The following is a 22,315-nucleotide window of genomic DNA, read 5'->3' as shown; positions in this document are numbered from 1 at the left end:
TATATATATATATATATATATATATATATATATATATATATATATATATATATATATATATATATTATGACAAAAAAACATATTGTGTGCTTTATATCATTATATTTTATTACATAAAATATTATATGTCATGCAATATATGTATTATTAAATATTATATGTCATGTATTATATGCATTATATGTCCCTATTTTATGTCATGTACTCAAAAACAGAGCTGTAAAGTAAAATTTGCATCATATTTAACATGTAAGTAAAAGCTTTGAATAACTTGTAACCATGCACATAATATCCCAGATATTTAACCACTTATATGTTTGGAGGAGAAAGAATGCTGAGTTGCATCCAAAGAACACCATACCTACTGTGCAGCATGGGGGTGGAAACATCATGCTTTGGGGCTGTTTTTCTGCAAAGGGACCAGGACGACTGATCCGTGTAAACGAAAGAATGAATGGGGCCATGTATCGTGAGATTTTGAGTGAAAACCTCCTTCCATCAGCAAGGGCATTGAAGATGAAACGTGGCTGGGTCTTTCAGCATGACAATGATCCCAAACACACCGCCCGGGCAACGAAGGAGTGGCTTTGTAAGAAGCATTTCAAGGTCCTGGAGGGGCCTAGCCAGTCTCCAGCTCTCAACCCCATAGAAAATCTTTGGCGGGAGTTGAAAATCCGTGTTGCCCAGCGACAGCCCCACAACATTACTGCTCTAGAGGAGATCTGCATGGAGGAATGGTCCAAATTACCAGCAACAGTGTGTGAAAACCTTGTGAAGACTTACAGAAAACGTTTGACCTCTGTCATTGCCAACAAAGGGTATATAACAAAGTATTGAGATGAAATTTTGTTATTGACCAAATACTTATTTTCCACCATAATTTGCAAATAAATTCTTTAAAAATCCTACAATGTGATTTTCTGGATTGTTTTTCTCATTTTGTCTCTCATAGTTGAGGTATACCTATGATGAAAATTACAGGCCTCTCTCATCTTTTTAAGTGGGAGAACTTGCACAATTAGTGGCTGACTAAATACTTTTTTCCCCCACTGTATATGTCCCTATTTTATGTCATGTACTCAAAAACAGAGCTGTAAAGTAAAATTTGCATCATATTTAACATGTAAGTAAAAGCTTTGAATAACTTGTAACCATGCACATAATATCCCAGATATTTAACCACTTATAAAGAACAGGGATATCTGAAAGGTTACAGGTTTGAATTTTACACAAACTTTCATTGGTTCTCCTCAGAACCTCCAGGATGCACCTGTTGTTCGTGCTTCCCTTGGTGCTCGAGGTCCAGTCCATCTCCACGAGCCACAACATCACCTATGACTGCACCTGCTACGAGGAGCTCAAAATCGCCAACTGCACCAGCAGAAATTTCACCCACCTGCCCGCCGCTCTTCCACCCTTCACCGAACAACTGGACCTGTCCCTCAACCACCTGAGTGCCATCCGGCCCCGAGCCTTCCACACCACACGAAGACTTCGCATCCTACTCCTGAACGACAATGTGATTGCTGTGCTAGCTGACGGAGCGTTCTCTCTTCTGGAAGGACTGTTGAGGTTGGACCTGAGCCGAAACCGAATCTCATTCCTGAGTGAAGGATTTTCGCAGGGTCTCGGTTCCCTTCGAGATCTGTCACTGGCGGAGAACCGATTGACCAACTTGGACAGCAGTTTTTTCGTCCACTTTGACGCCCTCCAAAGACTCAACCTCAGACATAATGCTATCGAGACCATCAAGATGAGGACGTTTGTGTCTATGAGTACCCTACGCCAGCTACAACTCAACTCGAACAATTTAACGGTTCTCAAAAATGGCATCTTCTCCATGCTACGAAACCTCGAAGTCTTGTATTTACATCACAACCAGATACACTACTTGGACGTCGGCGTGCTTTCGCCATTGACCAGTCTCGCTCTACTGGACCTCACCAACAACAACCTCTCCACGATTCAGTTCAAGACCTTCCTGAGTCTCAACACGTACAGCACTCACATAATGCTCCAAGGAAACCCGTGGAATTGCGACTGCGATCTGCAGCGAGTCTTCCGGAAGCTCTGTAACGTCAAGCGGCTTTTCCTGGACGACTACGATAACCTCACATGCGTGAATTTGGACGAAAGTCACAGAAACTACACGATGAAAGAGGAGTTCTGCGTTGCAGAGATGGTTACTGTCCTGGTCATCACCATCACGGTGGTCATCACTGTTGTGGCTGCCATCGTCATGGCAGAGAAGAAAAGGAAAAAAAAGAACAAAGAAAAGCATTGGACGGAAGTCGGCGAGTTGTCGTGCGCATCGCAAGACTGAACCAATGCAGATAATGTAAAAAGGAACATTAAACTTGCATTATACTTGTATGATATTATGCTTTAGGTTGTCAAATTCAGGGTTTCTGCAAATTTCATGAAGTTACATTTTTAAGACCAAGTTAAAAAATTTAAGGAATAAATTGAATGGAACACAATATGTCGACATGCTCCCTAAATGTAAATCCAATTTCCAACAGACCTCCACTGCTTTTTATTTCTATTGTTTTTTTTTCATATTTCAATAGTTCTGCTCCCAACCAGTAGAATATGGAAATAACTTTTACTGTACCTTCTGATCTCACTGCAAAAAATGTTCTTTGTCAATAATTTTGTCTTGTTTTCCAGTCTTGAATCAATAAATATTTACTTGAGATGCAAAATTACCTAACATTTCTACGAGAAGTTAATCAAAATGAAGCGAGTTGGCATTAGCAGTTATTTGTCCATGGCAACTTTCCATACCCCATTGACAGATGTTTGTTCTTGTTTTATTCATAAACTTAATTTTCTTAAATTTCTCAGAAAACAAGACTTCTTATGTTCAATTTGCATCTCAAGTAAATTAAGGATATTTCAATATTAGTATTGAAAAAAACATACCGAGAAATATGTTCTTTTTATTTTATTTATGTATTTATTTATTGCAGTGTATGCAACATTTAATGCCACTGACTTTATGAATTTAGGCCTTAATTTGCAGAACGGCAAGTTAAGACTCTAGATGTGAGACTCAAGACTTCTTTATGTGAACCAGCAATGATGGAAGGTTTAAAGGGGTCATATGATGCTGCTAAAAAGAACATTATTTTGTGTATTTGGTGTAATGAAATGTGTTTATGCGGTTTAAAGAAAAAAAAAACACATTATTTTCCACATACTGTACATTATTGTTTCTCCTCTATGCCCGCCTTTCTGTATCGTTGATTTTTACAAAGCTCATTGGTCTGAAAAGCAAGGTGTGCTGTGATTGGCCAGCTATCCAGTGCGTTGTGATTGGCCGAATACCTCAAACGTGAGACGGAAATGTTCCGCCCCTCACATACTGTTGATGCCATGTCCCGGCCGGAGCGACGAGACGAAAAAATGAAAACCCATTATAAACGAGGCATTTGTTGCATCCAGTGGGGACATAATTACTGATTATAATGACTGTCTTTTTACACATAGCATTGCATCGCGCCGCGTAAACATAAAACCCTGTCTGCATTTGTGATCGGAGAAATGACAAACAACAAGTGCTACTCTACTGCCCAAAACTGAAGTTTGAATCATCAGTGGCAAATTCTTTAAATGAAAACATACTTACAGACTGTGAGTCAGAACAGCCAGCATTGTAGTCTACTCTCCCAGGATCAGTAAACAGTCCTCCATAAAATGTGCTGCACACATCTGGATATTTGGGTTAAACTGTTCTGGAACAGTGTTGTAAATACAACTTAACCACTGATTTGTAGGCGTGTCCTCTTTTGGAAGACCATACAAAGTAGTCTCGCTTTCACAACGAAACACACGGTGACCTAGCGGGAGCAGAAGCCGCGGCCTAGCGTGAGCTGAGGCCGGGCTAGAGTGAGCAGAGGCGGCGGGTTTGAGGACGGCACGGCTGGCGGATTCGACGAAGGAGCGGCAACCACATGTTACGACCCCGGACTGGACTCCGCTTCGTTTACGGTGAAAGCCAATACGGTGATCCACAGCACTAAGTTGATGTATTTCCTCAGCGACCAGCACGGATCAGCTCCAGGCATGACGAAGCAGATATCGTCCTCTTTTGGAAGACCAAACAAAGTAAATATAATTAATATTGTTGTTATTTAAAATGCAGTAAATCATTAAACATTTCTTTGTCCTACATGGACCTGTTGTTATAAAAGCTGCAGTGTTATTAGATTTTTTTACATTTTTGAGCCAAATCTCAAAAATGTCCTATGGTGTGACTGTCTCAGGCATGGTTCAGTAAATTACAACTTTTATAAATTAAAAAGAAAAACATACAAATGTTAATAAATACCTCCGGCATAATTGTACAAGTGTCTATTTTAGTAAATGGCAATCATTGTTTTCATCCATATATTTCTGAAAGCGTAGGAACTTGATATATTTTGTCTCTGAAAAGCATGTCCTATGGTGTGACACCATATCCTGATTTTAAATCGGCCAATTCCAGAGAAAACTTTTGGCTTTATTTGTATTACTTCAGTTAGTTGAAGGACCCCATTCATGATCATGTTACTGAAGGCCCCTGTGAAGCCCATGACATGTGCACATGCTCAATTTCTGTCTCCGAATTGTTCAAATATTTAACTTTTTTGGAACCACTACAAAAGTGTTACGTTTTGTTGTCCTTTGGTGTGACACCCTTAAATTATTTTTTTTATTATTAAAAATGTTAAACTACCTAATCATGGAAAATTGTCAAAGGAAAAATTTAAATCGCATCATATGACCCCTTTAAAATGTATTCCAAGTATGACTTAAATACAGAAAAAGAAATAAAAAATGCAATAAAGAAATGTGTATATTTCTATGTATTTATAATATATATATATATATATATATATATGGGTTGTTGACGTGACATGGCATTTTCACTGTCCCTCAAGATAAAAATTAATATAATTAATATTGTTGTTATTTAAAATGCAGTAAATCATTAAACATTTCTTTGTCCTACATGGACCTGTTGTTATAAAAGCTGCAGTGTTATTAGATTTTTTTAAATTTTTGAGCCAAATCTCAAAATTGTCCAATGGTGTGACTGTCTCAAGCATGGTTCAGTAAATTACAACTTTTATAAATTAAAAAGAAAAACATACAAATGTTAATAAATACCTCCGGCATAATTGTACAAGTGTCTATTTTAGTAAATGTCAATCATTTTTTTCATCCATATATTTCCGAAAGCATAGGAACTTGATATATTTTGTCTCTGAAAACCATGTCCTATGGTGTGACACCATATCCTGATTTTAAATCGGCCAATTCCAGAGAAAACTTTTGGCTTTATTTGTATTACTTCAGTTAGTTGAAGGACCCCATTCATGATCATGTTACTGAAGGCCCCTGTGAAGCCCATGACATGTGCACATGCTCAATTTCTGTCTCCGAATTGTTCAAATATTTAACTTTTTTGGAACCACTACAAAAGTGTTACGTTTTGTTGTCCTTTGGTGTGACACCCTTAAATTATTTTTTTTATTATTAAAAATGTTAAACTACCTAATCATGGAAAATTGTCCAACAAGTCATGGGGAAAAAATTATGTTAATTATAATTTCATATTAAATAAATAACACTGTATGAAAATAAGCGTCTAACAATGAAGATAAATCTCTCTCTTGCTATTTATATATTATTAGGGGTGTTTTTTTTTTTCTTCATTTTTGCTATGTCACACCATAGGACAAATGTATGGTACAGTTCAGAGAAAATGTAAAAAAAAAAATTAAAAAAAAAACAGAAAGAATTGATGAAGTTAGTGACCTTTTATATTTTCTCAAAGATCAGACTTCACACTACATAAATATATGCATTTCTTCTTCAAAAATTGTCTTTTATAAAATAAGCATTTTTACTGCCTATTTGTCAACTACCAATATATATATATATATATATATTTCTGCATATGTATATATAATTATTATATATCTTTAATCAGCTGTATTATTCAATCACTTAAACTGGCAGGTGGCAGGAGCTTTAATTCTGAAAATAAAATATCTCTGAAGTTTGTGTCGTCGTATGAAGCCTACACACACACACACACACACACACACACACACACACACAACGCACATTATATGCTCACTTGTAATGAACATAAAGGTTCTGGGAAGAGAAATGGTTCCAAAAACGCTGAAATGTTAGTATTTATATATGTAGAAATTAATATTAAAGCCCTCCATGTTTACACAAGATGGCGATAAATAGTTATTTTTGTGTGTTTGTGTAAGAAAAGAAACAGTGGAGTGGTATATTGACCAAATACAGAAACAAGACACTGTTATCATTTCAAATAATTATTTTAAATTTCATAATTATCATAAAACAATAATCTTCAATTTAATAAAAAATAATAAAAAATGTCCAAATGGCATCAAATATAGATTATAAAATGATGGAAAGCTAGAGCAAATATATTTAAATTCAATCACATGGGTTACACTCTAAAGCAAACAATTTATAAAGACTAAAATATTTTTCACACACAAGCACAGTAAAGATTTTTTTTAATTAATTTTTTATGGAAATGTATAAGTGTATATTTATAGAGAAAAGGAGGAAGTAAGAGCTCCTCTTCTCTTGCAGTTTTTCTTCTAATTGTTTAGAGTGGGCAAAACGATCTCATCTAGTGTTAATTCAGGTTATCCAGGACATTTTTTCCAGTCACCTCATTGGAAAAAATGCCCCAATTTACCTGAATGCACTCAATGCACTTCTGATTAGATCCGGCACATATATAAATATGCACTTTCTTATGCACTACTCTTCAAGTGCACATTTATGTGCTGAGCTTCACTCTTAGGATGAGTAATATTCTTCATCATCATCAGAAACTGCAGCAGTTCTCTCAGTCGGCCCAGTCTCACGGTCTTCAAACGCCTGGCATACGACTGAGTGCAAGTCGATCATCGCAGGCTTCACTAAATGTATTTCAGTGGTGTGGCTCTGGATCATGTAGTTTTTGGGCTCATCTGGTTCTTCCAGAAGCAAACATCTTATAGGCCACTTCTTCGGTATATCCAAATACAAGACCCGATATTTATGTGGAGGTACTACTTTTGGGGGTAACATGTCCCACCACTCCCACTTCTTTTTGAATAAGACTTTAAAATTCTTCCATTTAAATAGGCTCTTTTCCCCACGCAATTTGAATTGGGTCTTAGATTTGTCCCTAATCTCTTCCCTCCAGTCAGGTTGATAGCCTGGCATTATGATGAACTCTCTTCGAAGGAAGTTCTCGTGTCTTTTAAACCTCCCATACCACTCTTCAAACTCCTCACGCTTTTCTTTTAACAGTTTTTCCCACATTTTGTGTTTTGTCGTGTTCACTCTATCAGAAGAAATTACGGTAGAGGAACTCCAGAACGCGCCACAAGGGACTCGAGATTTGCACAGCTTTTATATGCCATGGGGAAAGTTCTAAAAATGACATTGTCTCATTGTGACGTCACAGGGACGCGCCGAAGTAACCTGGCCGCTGTCTAAATCCATGCGAGCATGCGCAACATGTTTGGCGCTCTTAGCACGTTTCTGATGAGTTGAGCCGTATTACTACACTACGACAATAGCAAGAAATAAAAATTGTAAACACGAATGATCTAAGATTGTGTCGTGAATAGTGGGAAGAGAAAAACACAATCGTAAATCTTTAATGAGAACGCGCTGAGTCGTCATCATCGCAATGGCCAATCAAATCAAACAAGGCGCGTTTTACTGTCATTACCAGTCAAAGAGAGCGACTGTGAGGTAGTGATGGAAATTTTGATTCTTTCAAGAGATTTCACAAAAAGGATTCGTTCAGATTCGTTCACTGATTCGTTCAGTGCCCATTTCTTCATATTACATAAATACGCCAACAGGTGGCGAAAAGTGTCTTATGTGTTGTGTCTTAAAGGGGTCATGTGATGCGATTTCAATTTGTCCTTTCTCTTTGGAGTGTTACAAGCTCTTGGTGCATAAAGAAGATCTGTAAAGTTGCAAAGACTAAAGTCTCAAATCCAAAGAGATATTCTTTATAAAAGTAAAGAGTCAGCCACACCTACCTAAAATGGCTCGTTCTAACACGCCCCCACATGTCTAGGTCGCTATGTGGGAAGATTTGCATAACGCCGCCCAAATGTTCACGCAAAGAAAGAAGGTGTAACTTTTATTCTCGCTGTAGTATTGTTGCTGCCGCCACCATGTCATGAAGGCGCTGTGTGTTTTGTTGTGAAAGCGAAACTACTTTGTTTGGTCTTCCAAAAGAGGACGATATCCGCTTCGTCATGCCTGGAGCTGATCCGTGCTGGTCGCTGAGGAAATACATCAACTTTGCTGTGGATCGCCGGACCAGCTTTCACCGTGGACGAAGCGGAGTCCAGCCCGGGGTCGTCACATGTCTTTCCGGACACCCCTTCGTCGAAATCGCCGGCCACGCCGTTCTCAAGCCCACCCGCCTCTGCTCACTCTAACCCTCCCGCCGTTCTAGGCCTCTGCTCACTGTAGCCCGCCGCCGCTCACTCTAGCCGCCGTGTGTGACGCTGTGTTTCGTTGTGAAAGCAAAACTACTTTGTTTGGCTTTCCAAAAATGGATACGACTAGAAATCAGTGGTTAAGTGCTCTCTACAAAGCATGTTGCTTAGGGGGGGGCAAATGATGCACCTATTCATGATTTAATTTGCAACAAAGTGAAACTGTTTCACCTGAACAAAGAAGAGTTGGGGAACAGGTTGTTTTCGATTTCGCAAAACAACTGATACACCCAACTCATATGATGTAGCATAAAAAGAAGCCTTCATAATGTGTTTAAAATGTGTGGTTATTAAAATATAAATGTATGTAAAACAAAGTTTCTGAATATTTTAAAATGAATATCCAGCAACGTCAGCGCGTTACTTTTCAAAAGCCACGCCTTCGCCAGAAGAAACCGAGCTAGCAACGTCAGCACCTAATTAATATTCATGAGGTAAGCCCTGAGTCGGTTTGTGAGCAGGTGAATGCTTGATTCTCATCGCCACCACCAAGCAACAAAAATGCCTTGACAAGGCATCACATAAGGGAGAAAGTATCTGTTTATACTGGCAGAAAAGCCAGTAAACAAACGTTCATTGGAAATGGAAGAAAATCAACTTCTTCATCGAAACGCGTCTGTTTCAAAGTAACCGACTCACCTGAAACTACAGGTAAATACATAATGACTGTTTTCATATAACATACCTGCGCATTTTTACTGTAAATATACAGTTATTTGCACCGCATTTGCTTGATCTGAACTTTTCTTCATTTTGTAACCCGTCTTCCTGTTTTAGTCGCATAGGTTCTCATAAGAAACAGAACAAACTGCCCTAAATAGTATTGAGAATTACTAATATCACATATAATTTAGGATGCATAGTATGCACATTGGGACATCTTCACATGTTTGTAAACTAAGTAGTACTTGCTTACTACACAGTGGCTACGGCACAGCATACACTGTGCACGGCTAACTTTTTTATATACCGTATGTGACCCTGGAGCACAAAGCAGTCATAAGTAGCACAGGTATATTTGTAGCAATAGCCAACAATACATTGTATGGGTCAAAATTATCGATTTTTCTTTAATGCCAAAAATCATTAGGATATTAAGTAAAGAGCATGTTCCATAAAGATATTTTGTCATTTTCCTACCATAAATAGAAAACTTAATTTTTGATTAGTGATATGCATTGCTAATAACTTCATTTGGACCATTTTAAAGGCGATTTTCTTAGTATTTAGATTTTTTTTTCTTTTGCACCCTCAGATTCCAGATTTTCAAATAGATGTATTTCAGCCAAATATTGTCCATCAATGGAAATCCTATTTATTTCGTTTGATGTATAAATCTCAATTTAAAAAAATTGACCCTATGACTGGTTTTGTGGTCCATGGTCACACACACACACACACACACACATATGTGAAACACTAACCAGTATGCACATTTCATATAGTAGTATGCTACATATTGTCACATGACTCAATAAAGAGTTATTTTGCCAGCAGTAGTAGGTCATCTGGGTATTCCAAACATACATAACATTTGTATACTGTGGATAGTATACTTGTACTGTAGTAATAGTAAGAATATAATTTAGTATGCTATACTTGACATGCAAAACAGTGTTAAGATAGGAGTTTTTAAATGGGATAATTTTGCTGTTAAGTTTCTAATATTATGTTTTCTGATTGGTTCAAATGTTCTAAAATTGTTAGATCTCTGTAAAGATCTGTATTTTAAAAGTCTTTTAAAAACAACCTGAAATCAAAATTGACCCTTATGTACATATGTTCCTGATCATACTGTATGCCGTTTTTAACACATGCTCAACATTTATATATAATCTTTAACTCAAACTTTAGAAATATCAAGCACCCCAGCAAAGATGGCTGACGACCGTGTAGCCATCTTGACCGATGATGAAGAGGAGCTGAAGAGGAGACACCTCGAGCATTTCGACCACCTGTCGCTTGAGATTCAATCAGATCAACCTTCGCAATCATCTGTGGACAATGTACCTTACGATACAGCACCAACTCCATCCCCTCAACATGACATGAGCTGCTGTGAACGATTGTTCCTACGGGTCAACCCCTACCTTCTTGTGTCAAAAGTGTTTTATTTGTTCTTCTATGCTGCATATGGTTCCCTCCATCCCCTTCTTGCTTTGTACTACAAGCAGCTGGGGATGAATCCCACCCAAAGTGGTCTCCTAGTGGGAATCCGTTATTTCATTGAGTTCTGTAGCGCCCCTTTTTGGGGCATTGTCGCAGATCGTTTCAGGAAAGGTAAAGCAGTCTTATTGTTCTCAATGTTATGCTGGCTCCTCTTCAATTCTGGGATTGGATTTGTGCAACCAGCAGACATGACGTGTAAAGAAGAGAACCTTCAGACGACCACAGCCATGGTACTGACTGTCCACACTATCACATCTAATGAGACATTCTACCTCAATGCCAGTTCCATCCCGACAACAAATCAGATGAGACACCGCAGGGATCTGATTGGACACTACCCTTGGCGAACCATCCTTTCCTACATTCAGTCTTCAGGCTACAGTTCTGAACACCGATTCAAACGGGATTCCAACTTAAGTTTCACTGTTGCACCTGATGAATTTGCTAACACGACACAATATGACCAAAACACCACAAGGCCCGAGCTAAGCACATCCATCTCAGCATCCACCCCCAATGCCACGTCCGGCAGCACTACTCAAAGTACTATGACCAAACCAACCCAAACACCTGAATATAACATGGACCAGGTTCACGCCATTTTCCTGCTGATTCTGCTCGTCATCATCATTGGCGAGTTTTTCAGTGCTCCAGCCATTACTATCGTGGATACGGTACGTAACACTTTTTTCCAGAAAAATAACCTCAATATCAAGGCAGATCAGTTAGTAGAGTCCGTCTTATAGGCCATGAGTCCTAAAACTGCAATTTTTGGTTCCTAGAATGAAATATTTGAATAAGTAGAACTTCGTAAGGATATTAGACAATATTTCCATTGTATTTAAATGTTAGACACAAGACCAAGCTACAATCCCATTTCCACCATCAAGATGCTGGTGTTGGTGCTTGAGCCATTTCCCAATCTGGAACCACTCTGTGTTTCCATCACAGAAAAAATGTCCCAGTGCTGGACCCTAAAACCGTCCTAATATCAGTGGACGTGGGATTATTTATGGGCAGGTTATGTAGTATAATATTTAGATAAATTGGTTTCCTTGTTGGCTTAAGTCCAAAGTATACTTTGTTTTTGTATGCGTAAGTTAGCGCGTACCCTTTCAAAGTATACTCCATTTGATGTTGCGGTCGACACGTGCACTCTAGAAGACTTCATCCATGTCCAGTGTCTGCTCTATTTTTTCCCGTAAGTTATGACCGATAACAATTTTTGAACTCTTTTAAACCAAAGCTCAGCTATTGTCAATGTGAGCCTCTGTTGTTGTCTCCGCAATTTTATTTTCTCAATCCTAGGAAAAAGCATCTACAATCATTAAAATCTTTAAATGTGATCTGTTGTGAACACATTATGTTTTAAACATCAAGGCGGTGGTTCATTTCAGGAGAGGAAATCAAGTCAGTTTGACCGCCCTTTCCTGTGGCAAAACAATCAAAAGGAAAACAAGCATGTAGATGCGCTACAGAGAAAATACCATCCACTCATAGGAATTAAGACTTGGAGCAAGTCTGTTTACATTCAATACAGAAGTTTTCATCTGTTCAATGAAACGTCCATACTGTTACAGACTTGTTAGCTCTATATATATACTTTGAAGTCCAAGCTAAGACACATAATGTTTTCAGGTCATGAGACAGATTTGTGTTTGTGCCCATTATTGTGAATGAATGAATGGCTCTTAAAGGAATATTTCACCCAAAATGAGAATTTGTTCACCAAAAAAAAAAAAAAACTTTTAAAACTTCAAATTAATCTTCTATCTATAATATTGCTTTCTCCATTGAAAAAGTTGTCTCTTCTGAATCAGGAGAGACATATGGGCAAATCAAGCACCATTTACAAGCGAAAGCAGTTCTAAACAAATATGGGTAACACTTTCTATGAAGCCCATATTTATAATACATTATAATGGTATTCTTAAGGCATTATAATGAATGCATTATAAAAAACCTTATAATATGTTATATCATCTTATAAATATTCATAAGAACAGTTTTAATGTATTATAATATTTACTTATTTGTGGTTATAGCTTTTAAGAGTATGATGATTTATAACACACAGTGAACATGTTGCGTCCACTTAAGTTACAATGGATTATATTTCTCATAGTTATAATGTATTATAAGTCTTATATCTTGCCATGTTTCTTATGCTACTTTACTTAAAGCAATCAAAGACCACTTATAAGTATAGTAATAATAATATTTTTTTTCTCAAACAGCCATAAGATCAGATATCTATGGAAGCCCGTGTTCGCCACTGAATAAAAAATAAAAAAGGTAATTGTGACTTTTTATCTCACAATTCTGACTTTTTTTCTTATAATTGCGTGATACAAATTCGCAATTCAGATTTTTTTTCTCATAATTGTGTGATATAAACTCGCAATTGCGAGTTAAAAAGTCATAATTGTGAGATATAAACTCGCAGTTCTGAGAAATAAAGTCAGAATTGTGTGATATAAACTCGCAATGGCGAGACATTAAGTCGTAGAAATAACGTCAGAACTGCGAGATATAAGCTCACAATTATATCACAGTTATACCTGCGAGATATAAGCTCACTCGCATTTGCGTGTTATAAAGTCAGAATTGTGAGAAAAAAAGTCAGAATTGCGAGTTTTATCTCGCAATTGTGACTTAAAGGGGTCATATGATGCGATCTAAATTTTTCCTTTCTCTTTGGAGTGTTACAAGCTCTTGGTGCATAAAGAAGATCTGTAAAGTGTCAACCACGCCTACCTAAAACGGCTCATTCTAACACGCCCCCACATGTCTACATCACGATGTGGGAAGATTTGCATAACGCTGCCCACATGTTCACGCAAAGAATGAAGGCGTAACTTTGATTCTTGCTGTAGTATTGTTGCTGCCGCCGCCGCCATGTTGTGGAAACGCTGTGTGTTTCGTTATGAAAGCGAAACTACTTTATTTGGCCTTCCAAAAGAGGACATAACTAGAAATCAGTGGATAAGTTGTATTTACAATACTATTCCGGGACAGTTCAACCCAAATATTCAGATGTGTGCAGCGCATTTTATGGAGGACGAGGACTGTTTCCTGGGAGAGTAGCCTACAATGCCGGTGTCTGTTTCTATAAAGTGGGGCAATTCCAACTTTGCAAGGACAGTCTAGCGCTTCTGACTCACAGCCTGTAAGTACGTTTTCATATTTAAAGAATTTGCCACTGACGATTAAAACGTGAGTTCTGAGCAGTGTAGCGATTGTTGTTTGTCGTTTCTCCGATCACAAATGCAGACATGTTTTTATGTTTACGCAGCGTGATACGCAACGCAAAGCATTATACGCAACGCATAAAGACAGTATAAATCATTATAATCAGTAATTATGTCCCCACTGGATGTAACAAATTCCTCGTTTATAATGGGTTTTACTGGTTTTGTCTCATCGCGCCAGAACACGGCATCACAGTATGGTGAGGGGCGTAACATTTCCATCACACTCTTGAGGGATTCGGCCAATCACAACGCACTGGATAACTGGCCAATCAGAGCACACCTCACTTTTCAGACCGATGAGCTTTGTAAAAATCGACGCGTTTCAGAAAGGCGGGGCATAGAGGAGAAACAGTAATGTACATTATGTGGAAATAATGTTTTTTTTAACCTTAAACCGCATAAACTCATTGCATTACACCAAATACACAAAATGTTTTTTTCTAGCAACGTCATATGACCCTTTTAATATCTCGCAATTCTGACTTTATAACTCACAATTGCGAGTTTATATCTCACAATTATGTGAAAAAAGTCAGAATTGTGAGATAAAAAGTTGCAATAACCTTTTTTGTATTTTTTTTATTCAGTGGCGGAAATGGCCTTCCATAGATATCAGATCAATGTGTAATATGACACATTTGCTTTGAACTATTTTTACTGTAATATCAGTTTAATTATTTTGATGGTACCCTTTAGACAGCTGTTGATAAGTAAATCTGCAACTACATGTCAACTAGCAGTCATTGTAGTATTAGTAGTATGTCTGCTAAATATATGCTAACACTTTATTTTGATGGTTCCCCAACAGACAAATTGACTATAAATATCTTTGCAAGTACATCAATACATAGACAATAGACCAAGGGGACCATCAAAATAAAATGTAACCTAACATATAAACATAGCATTTTTTTCAGTTGAAATTATTAACTAGCTCACATCAAAATTTATATTAGCCTCACAGGGATCACTCAAATAACACTCCACACCTAACCACTTACAAGATGTAGTAAGATACTGTGCAGATCTTAAATAAACAATGTCAAGATTTATAGTCCATTATAAATGTAAAAGTAGATTTAATATGGTGTTCATTGTGTGTTATAAATAATCATAATCTTGAAAGTTATAACCACAAATGTGTAAGCATTATAATGTATTATAATTGTTGCAGTCAAAAAAAAGATCAACCTGGACTCTTTACCTATAGGTCTTCAGCATCTCTCCTCTGCTGATTTCTCTTCAGTTACTGAGTCGGTTGACTTTTACAATAGATCTTTGAGCAGTCTCTTAGATCTCCATGCTCCTGTAAGAACTAGAACCGTCACCTTCTCCCGTTTAACCCCATGGGTTACCTGTGAACTGCGAAAGATGAAGGCAGCTGGACGTGTCCTTGAAGGCAGCTGGACGTGTCTTAAGGTCACAGGACTCACTGTTCACAGGCAGGCCTACAGAGGGCATCAGAAGGCCTATGCAAAGTCCTTGAGAGATGCTAGGTCATGATTCTATTCTGGTATCATTAACAATAGCCCTGAAAACTCGAAGCAGCTTTTCTCTACTATAAATCACATCCTTAAACCACAAGCTCACTCTCATTTAGAAGTTACAAAGAAGAGATGCAACAGCTTTATCACTTTTCTCAGGAAAAAAGTAGACACCATTCGCTCCCTTCTGTCCAGTTCCTCTGCTCTGCCTGTCTTGACTACCGATTTACAGCCTGGGACTCCCCATCCTCTCTGCTGTTTCTCTGACATCTCACATTGAGAGGTTGAGGACATAATCAGACAGATGAAACCATCCACTTGCGCCCTGGGCCCTTTTCCTACAGCCTTGGTGAAATCTAACCTTTGTGCCATAAGTTTATCAACCACTCCCTCCAGGCTGGTCATGTTCCACCTGAACTGAAAACTGCTGTCATCAGACCAAACCTCAAAAAAACAACTTTAGATCCAGAAGTCCTTGCCAACTACAGGCCCATTTCTAACTTTCCATTTCTTACTAAAGTGTTGGAAAAATTAGTGGCTGCACAACTTCAGACCCATTTAAAACAAAACTACCTGTTTGAGAAATTACAGTCTGGTTTCCACTCTGGCCACAGCACCGAAACAGCTCTGGTGAGGGTCACAAATGACCTGCTGATGGCAGCAGATGCTGGTTCTCCATCTCTTCTCATCCTTCTGGATTTGACTGCAGTATTTGGCACTGTAGATCACAACATACTTCTGTATTGTTTACGTCACACCATCAGTCTCTCTGGCTCTGTCTATAACTGGTTTTCATCCTACCTTACTGGGAGAATGGAGTATGTTGCTTTGGGAGAGACTAAATCCTTGACACACAATGTCACCTGTGGTGTTCCTCAAGGCTCAGTGCTCGGCCCCACTCTGTTTATACTGTATATCAGGGGTGGTGAACGTCGGTCCTGGAGAGCCGCAGCCCTGCAGACCACGTCACAAATTGTGACGTCAACACGATGTAGATTTTAAACCCTGAAGATTAAAATAGCGCAAAAAAGCTTAAAATTAACTTGTTTTCTCAAACAGTTAAAATTATCGGATGCTAACATTGTCTTCTATAATATGCAAAACAAACACCTCTGCTAAAATCTCATAAAAAGTAGTCTGGGGTTTCATGACCCTTTAAACGTGGCCTCAAAACCTGCTTTTTAGCAAAGCCTTTGAATGATTCTTTTTTTCTTGTTTTTAATCTGTACTTTGGGATTCTGTGTGAATATAAAGTGTGTTATAAATAAAAATGTATTATTATTATTGTTGCTATGATTATTTTATTTATAAGATGATATAACATAAGGCTTTTTATAATGCATTATGCATTCATTATAATGCCTTAAGTATACTCTTATAATGTATTATAAATATGGGCTTCATAGAAAGTGTTACCCAAATATGTTTGTGGCTTTTGATGTGAGAGGATAACAGGGGATGGATTATGTACTTTTTTTTTTTGGCCTGAAACAACATTAAATTTAAAACACCTTAATGGTGGATTTGCTTCTAACAAAGATGCAGCTTTTCACTTCAAGACATTAATTGAACTGCTGTGGGCGTTTGGATTTCTTGTGGATTATTGTGATGTTTTTATCAGCTGTTTGAACTCTCAGTCTGACGGCACCCATTCACTGCAGAGGATCTATTGGTGAGCAAGTGATGTAATGCTAAATTTCTCCAAATCTGTTCCAATTAAACAAACTCATCTACATCTTGAATGGCCTGAGGGTGTGCAAATTTTATTTTTGCATGAACTATTCATTTAAGCCTTATATTATGCTGTAAGATAAACAATGTGTATCTGTGCAGGCATAACACATGCGTCCGTATGGGCGGCGTGTATCTCATATTTGAGTGCGGCTGTACCTCCACCTCTTCGGACATCCGCTCAAGGCATCCTGCAGGGTCTCCACCTCGGGCTGGGCAGGGGCTGTGGGGCGATGGTCGGCGGGGTATTTGTCAACTACTTTGGTATGAACAATGCCAGTTGTTTTTGTAACCACATGACATTATGAATGCTAGTATGTGAATAAACAAGAGGTCGTCTTGTTTTTCAGGTGTTGCCGAAACATTCAGGGGAATAGGAATGACGTCGCTTGTTATTTTGCTGATCTTTTCATTAATTATGTGCATCACTGGCCAGAATGAGAAAAAAGGTAAGCAACAATATCTCGTATATTGCTTATTCTTTTAAAATAAGAGCTGAAATGATTTTGTTTTTGTAGTTTTTTTTTGTTGTTGTTTTAGTTTTTTAGGGTTTGTGGTGCCCTGGTTCATGTTGCTTCTTTGCTTCTTCAGTTCTGTTTGCTTTTATTTTATGTTGGCTTTTCGTTTAATTCAGTTTATTTTTTTCATTTGTTTTGTTGTCTGTTTTTGCCCTTTTTGTTTAGTTTAGTTCAGTTTTTTCATGTAGTTTTGTCTTTTTGTATTTTGTTTATTGAATTTAAGTAAATAAGTAGCTATATAATAGTGTAATCTAACAAAATATAATTTAATTTAAATACATTTTCAAAAAATAATAGCAAAAACTGCCGTAAAAAAGTATGCCCTTTCCAAATAGTGAGACAAAATTTGACAGTGTGAGCAAACCAACTAAAATGCCATCTCCAGTAAGTCCAGCAGTTTTGTGCAGCAGCTCATTTGGATGGTTTGTTCAAATGATTTTCTGATTTGTTCTCATTTTGTTGTGAAATGTTAGTTTCGTTTCGCAGCTTCAATAAACTGTTAGCCTACTAATGGATAGGGTATTGAAATTACGACAAGCTTAACCGTACATTTTCAAGATTTTTCATTCAGAAATTTGCTTCAATTTAATTTCTTTTTTTACCCCACAGAGGACAAGATGCTAGCAGAGAACATTCCTATCCCATCCAGTCCTGTTCCCATAGCAACCATTGACCTGGTTCAGAACACAACAGACGCGGCCGCACCTGCTCGACCCGAACCCAAACTTCCGACTCGGAAAACACGGCACCAGGAGGATCAGGAGGATCTGAACAAGCCTGCTTGGGTTCCCTCTGGTTCGCCGTGGGTTACAGTCGTTCTACTGTTTTACCAAATCAGAGACATGGTCGTCATTGCAAAGACCCCTGTTGAGGTCCAGCCCCTTCAGGTAGTGCAAAGGATCATGGGAAAATAAGAGGAGAATGGTGGTGAATAATATGAATATTGATCCAAATGTTGTTGAGTGTTTTCTCTCTCTTTTTCATGCATTCTGTGGCAGAAAGGTGAGAATGTGTAGATTTAGTTGAAAATTATATAACTGTATATCTTGTGTTATTTTTTTTCTTCAGATAATCAAACTCATAGAACAATTTCCCCCCTCATGCACTTAGATTTTTACAAATTAGTTAAGTTAGAGCACATATGCACTACTATTCAGTTTGGGGTTAGTAAGATTAAAAAAAATGTTTTTAAAGTCTCTTCTGTTCAACAAGGCTGCATTTATTAAATTAAAAATACAGTAAAGAAAAAGTAATATTGTGACATAATTTTACCATTTAAAATTACCGTTTTCTTTTTTAGCAGCATCATTACTCCAATCTTCAGTGTCACATGATCCATCAGAAATCATTCTAATATACTGAAAGACCCCTGTTGAGGTCCAGCCCCTTCAGGTAGTGCAAAGGATCATGGGAAAATAAGAGGAGAATGGTGGTGAATAATATGAATATTGATCCAAATGTTGTTGAGTGTTTTCTCTCTCTTTTTCATGCATTCTGTGGCAGAAAGGTGAGAATGTGTAGATTTAGTTGAAAATTATATAACTGTATATCTTGTGTTATTTTTTTTCTTCAGATAATCAAACTCATAGAACAATTTCCCCCCTCATGCACTTAGATTTTTACAAATTAGTTAAGTTAGAGCACATATGCACTACTATTCAGTTTGGGGTTAGTAAGATTAAAAAAAATGTTTTTAAAGTCTCTTCTGTTCAACAAGGCTGCATTTATTAAATTAAAAATACAGTAAAGAAAAAGTAATATTGTGACATAATTTTACCATTTAAAATTACCGTTTTCTTTTTTAGCAGCATCATTACTCCAATCTTCAGTGTCACATGATCCATCAGAAATCATTCTAATATACTGATTTGCTGCTGAAAACAGTTGTGCTGCTTCATATTTTTCTCGAATCGGTGATCTTTTTTTTTTTTTTTTTCAAGAGTCTTTGATGAATAGAAAGTTCAGAAGAACAGCATTTATTTAATGTTAAAAATGCCTTTACTGTCATTTTGAGTCCTTGCAGAATAATGTGTATTTCTTTTTTATTAAAAAAGCAGCTTGGTAAGCCCAAACTGAACAGCAATAAAACAGTATAAAATACAAAATAGGGTGAAAAAATAAATTTTGTTCATTTCTTTTTTCACTCAGTAGGGGAAAATATGATGTGACAAAATGACACAATATTATAAAATATTTTAAGTACCAAAACTCTTTCAAACCAAATAACAGTGAAAAAAACAGTAAAAACAATATTTTTATTGTCTCTGGGGTAAATAATGCCTAACACATGCAAGTAAACCACATGAAAGAAAACCTCTGGATTTTTTTTTTTTTTTTACACAAACATAATTACCTAAATTAGTCAGCAATTAAATCAGGAACTGTAGTTTCTCAATACAGTAAACACATATATTTTGTACTCCATGTGCCAGACTCTAAGATGCATTTTTTTTATAAAATATTATGCAAGTTTTTTTTTTGCACTAGAAATTATTTTTGGTGAAACATTTCTCTATTTCTCTAACTAGGACACAGATGAGATTCCCCCAGAATCTCGAGAAGAAGACCAATCACCTCCCATCGTTGGCAATGACGTGCGACAGGAAAGCGCTCTCAGTGGGCTCCTGTCCCAGGAGGACCCCGGGCCCCCAGGGGCCGCCTCACAGCTGGAATTCCCAACACGGGACACACAGCTAGTATTACATGCAAACAGCTGATGGCACAAACTGACTCTAACCCGTGGGTATTTTCTCTTCACATAGTGATTTTGTTTTCGTTGTGAAGTTTTTACGAACTTTGTGGGAAAATACAAGGAAGAAGAAAGTACTTTTCTGTATAAATGGCCTTTGTATGATTTTTTACTTATTTCCAGGTGTTTTGCACATCCACTAAATAAAGCCTGGCAGGTTTAAACTGTAATGTGTTCCTGTTTTTACTTTCTTCGACCTGTAGAGGGCAGCAGTGCTTGGGCATTTTGCCCATTTACAATTGAGCTTTATGAGGCCTGAAATAATGGCAAATATCTTCTTTGTGAAACACTTTGTGAATTTAAAAAGGTGAAACCTCATTAATTACACTTACTAATGTCAACGTCATTGCATTGAATAACAGGGACGTTTGTTTTCACACTTTCACCTGTGACTTTAGATGAAGGTGTAAAAGATTTTTACAAGGGGATTTCTCCTGTTTTTATTTTTGCGTGTCACCAAGCACTTTTCTCATCATTAAAGACACCAGCAATAGATCATCATCTAGTCCGCTTGACCTAGTCGATGATAAACCAGCATTGGAGGGCAGACATCTCTTGTTCTCATGGAAACTGGACCATAATGCTTTGCTTGCTCTGTGCAGTGGCTTCTTGGTAATAATCAGACTTGAATTACCTGCTATAATGTTTGCTCAACATATACAAGAATTGTTGTTGTTTTTTATTCCCAGAATTCACTTCTTTCTGTGGAATCAAACACCTTATTTGCAGCACTCACTCACCCACTCACAGCACAGATTTCATCTCCGGTGGGATTAGCTGTCACTAACGCAATATGCCCTGCAACAATGCTCTGCCAAGTGTCGGAAATCATTTCAATGCAATTAAAAATAGTGACAACAAAAACCTTGTATTCTAATCTGAAGTGGCAGTGATAGGTTTTGTTTGCTTGGTTTGGTTTTATTTAGTTTTTTGTTTGTTTGTTTTTTGCCTTTCTGTTTAGTTCAGGGTTTTTCATGTTTTTTTTTCATTTCGTTAGTTTTAATATTGGATTTGTGTTTAACTTCGTTTTATTTCATAGTCTAGTTTTGTTTCTTTAGCGTTTTTTTTTTAGCATTTTGTCATTTTAGTTTGTTGGTTAACAATTTTATTTCATGGTTTAGTTTTGTTTCTTTGTCATTTTTTTCTTGTTTTGGGTTTGGTTTCATGTTGCTGTTGTTTTTGTTCGGTACTGTTTTGAAGTTTTTTCTCTGTTTCATTTTGTTTGTTTGCCTTTTTGTTCAGTTTAGTTTGTTTAGTCTCGTTGTTTTGTGTTTTTAGTTTCTGTTGTTGTTCAGTTTTGTTTGTTTTTTTTGTTTGGTTTTAATGTTGGGTTTTTGTTTAACTTTGTTTTATTTGATGTTGGTTCATTTTTTTTGTTTGTATTTTGCAGATGTTATTTGGTTCTTCATAACAGTATAGTTTAAATGTTATTCATGCCCACACTAGCATTAGAATTACATTAATTGTGGGATCCAGGTAAGAAATCATCCTAAATAGCCTCATCCTTTAAATAATGTTTTATTATTATTATTATTATTATTATTATTATTCTACACTAATGGCTCTGTGGAAATTAATAACATAATTATTGTGGGCATGGAGTCAATCTGACAAACATTGGGTTGTTTGGTTCGGATCGGAAGGGCTGAGTCATGCGCTGGGAAAGTGGTGTGGAGAGATTCCAGATGACTACAGCTGGTCTTTGACATATATTAATGTAGACAGATGCCATGCTCACACACCAGAAACACTGCCTGATTCAGTTTCACAAGCAGATAAACTTTAGCTGGAAATAGAATTATCCAAGAGCCTTTAGTGGTGATTCTCTGGCTGCTTTTACCTACTAAATGTTTCA

General features: G+C 37.2%; 1 protein-coding gene and 1 pseudogene across 1 annotated transcript; both read left to right on the top strand.

The window, feature by feature from the left end:
- The window catches only part of LOC107587011 (SLIT and NTRK-like protein 6), an 8,277-nt pseudogene extending 5,702 nt beyond the window's left edge, over positions 1 to 2,575 (top strand).
- A 6,398-nt stretch (positions 2,576 to 8,973) lies between these two features.
- Positions 8,974 to 20,611, top strand: LOC107586993 (major facilitator superfamily domain-containing protein 6-A-like). Its single transcript, XM_016274576.1, has 7 exons — positions 8,974 to 9,206; positions 10,410 to 11,448; positions 16,077 to 16,342; positions 17,296 to 17,457; positions 17,544 to 17,642; positions 18,321 to 18,598; positions 20,240 to 20,611. Exons 2-7 carry the CDS (start codon positions 10,433 to 10,435, stop codon positions 20,426 to 20,428), a joined length of 2,010 nt encoding a protein of 669 aa, XP_016130062.1. The 5' UTR covers positions 8,974 to 9,206; positions 10,410 to 10,432; the 3' UTR covers positions 20,429 to 20,611.
- Positions 20,612 to 22,315: the final 1,704 nt, after the last annotated feature.

The sequence above is a fragment of the Sinocyclocheilus grahami genome, unplaced genomic scaffold (assembly GCF_001515645.1).
Source record: "Sinocyclocheilus grahami isolate Dianchi unplaced genomic scaffold, SAMN03320097.WGS_v1.1 scaffold87.1, whole genome shotgun sequence".
In the NCBI taxonomy this organism is placed as follows: Eukaryota; Metazoa; Chordata; class Actinopteri; order Cypriniformes; family Cyprinidae; genus Sinocyclocheilus; species Sinocyclocheilus grahami.
The sequence above is the reverse complement of the archived record's forward strand: the minus strand, read 5'-3'. Positions and strand labels throughout refer to the sequence as shown.

Bases quoted from the DNA above. Each gene is read 5' to 3' on its own strand.
- LOC107586993 (XM_016274576.1), top strand. From the start codon at position 10,433: ATGGCTGACGACCGTGTAGCCATCTTGACCGATGATGAAGAGGAGCTG. The intron at 17,643-18,320 runs GTAAGCAACAAT...TTTACCCCACAG, and splicing joins TGGCCAGAATGAGAAAAAAG to AGGACAAGATGCTAGCAGAG. The intron at 18,599-20,239 runs GTAGTGCAAAGG...TTCTCTAACTAG, and splicing joins TTGAGGTCCAGCCCCTTCAG to GACACAGATGAGATTCCCCC.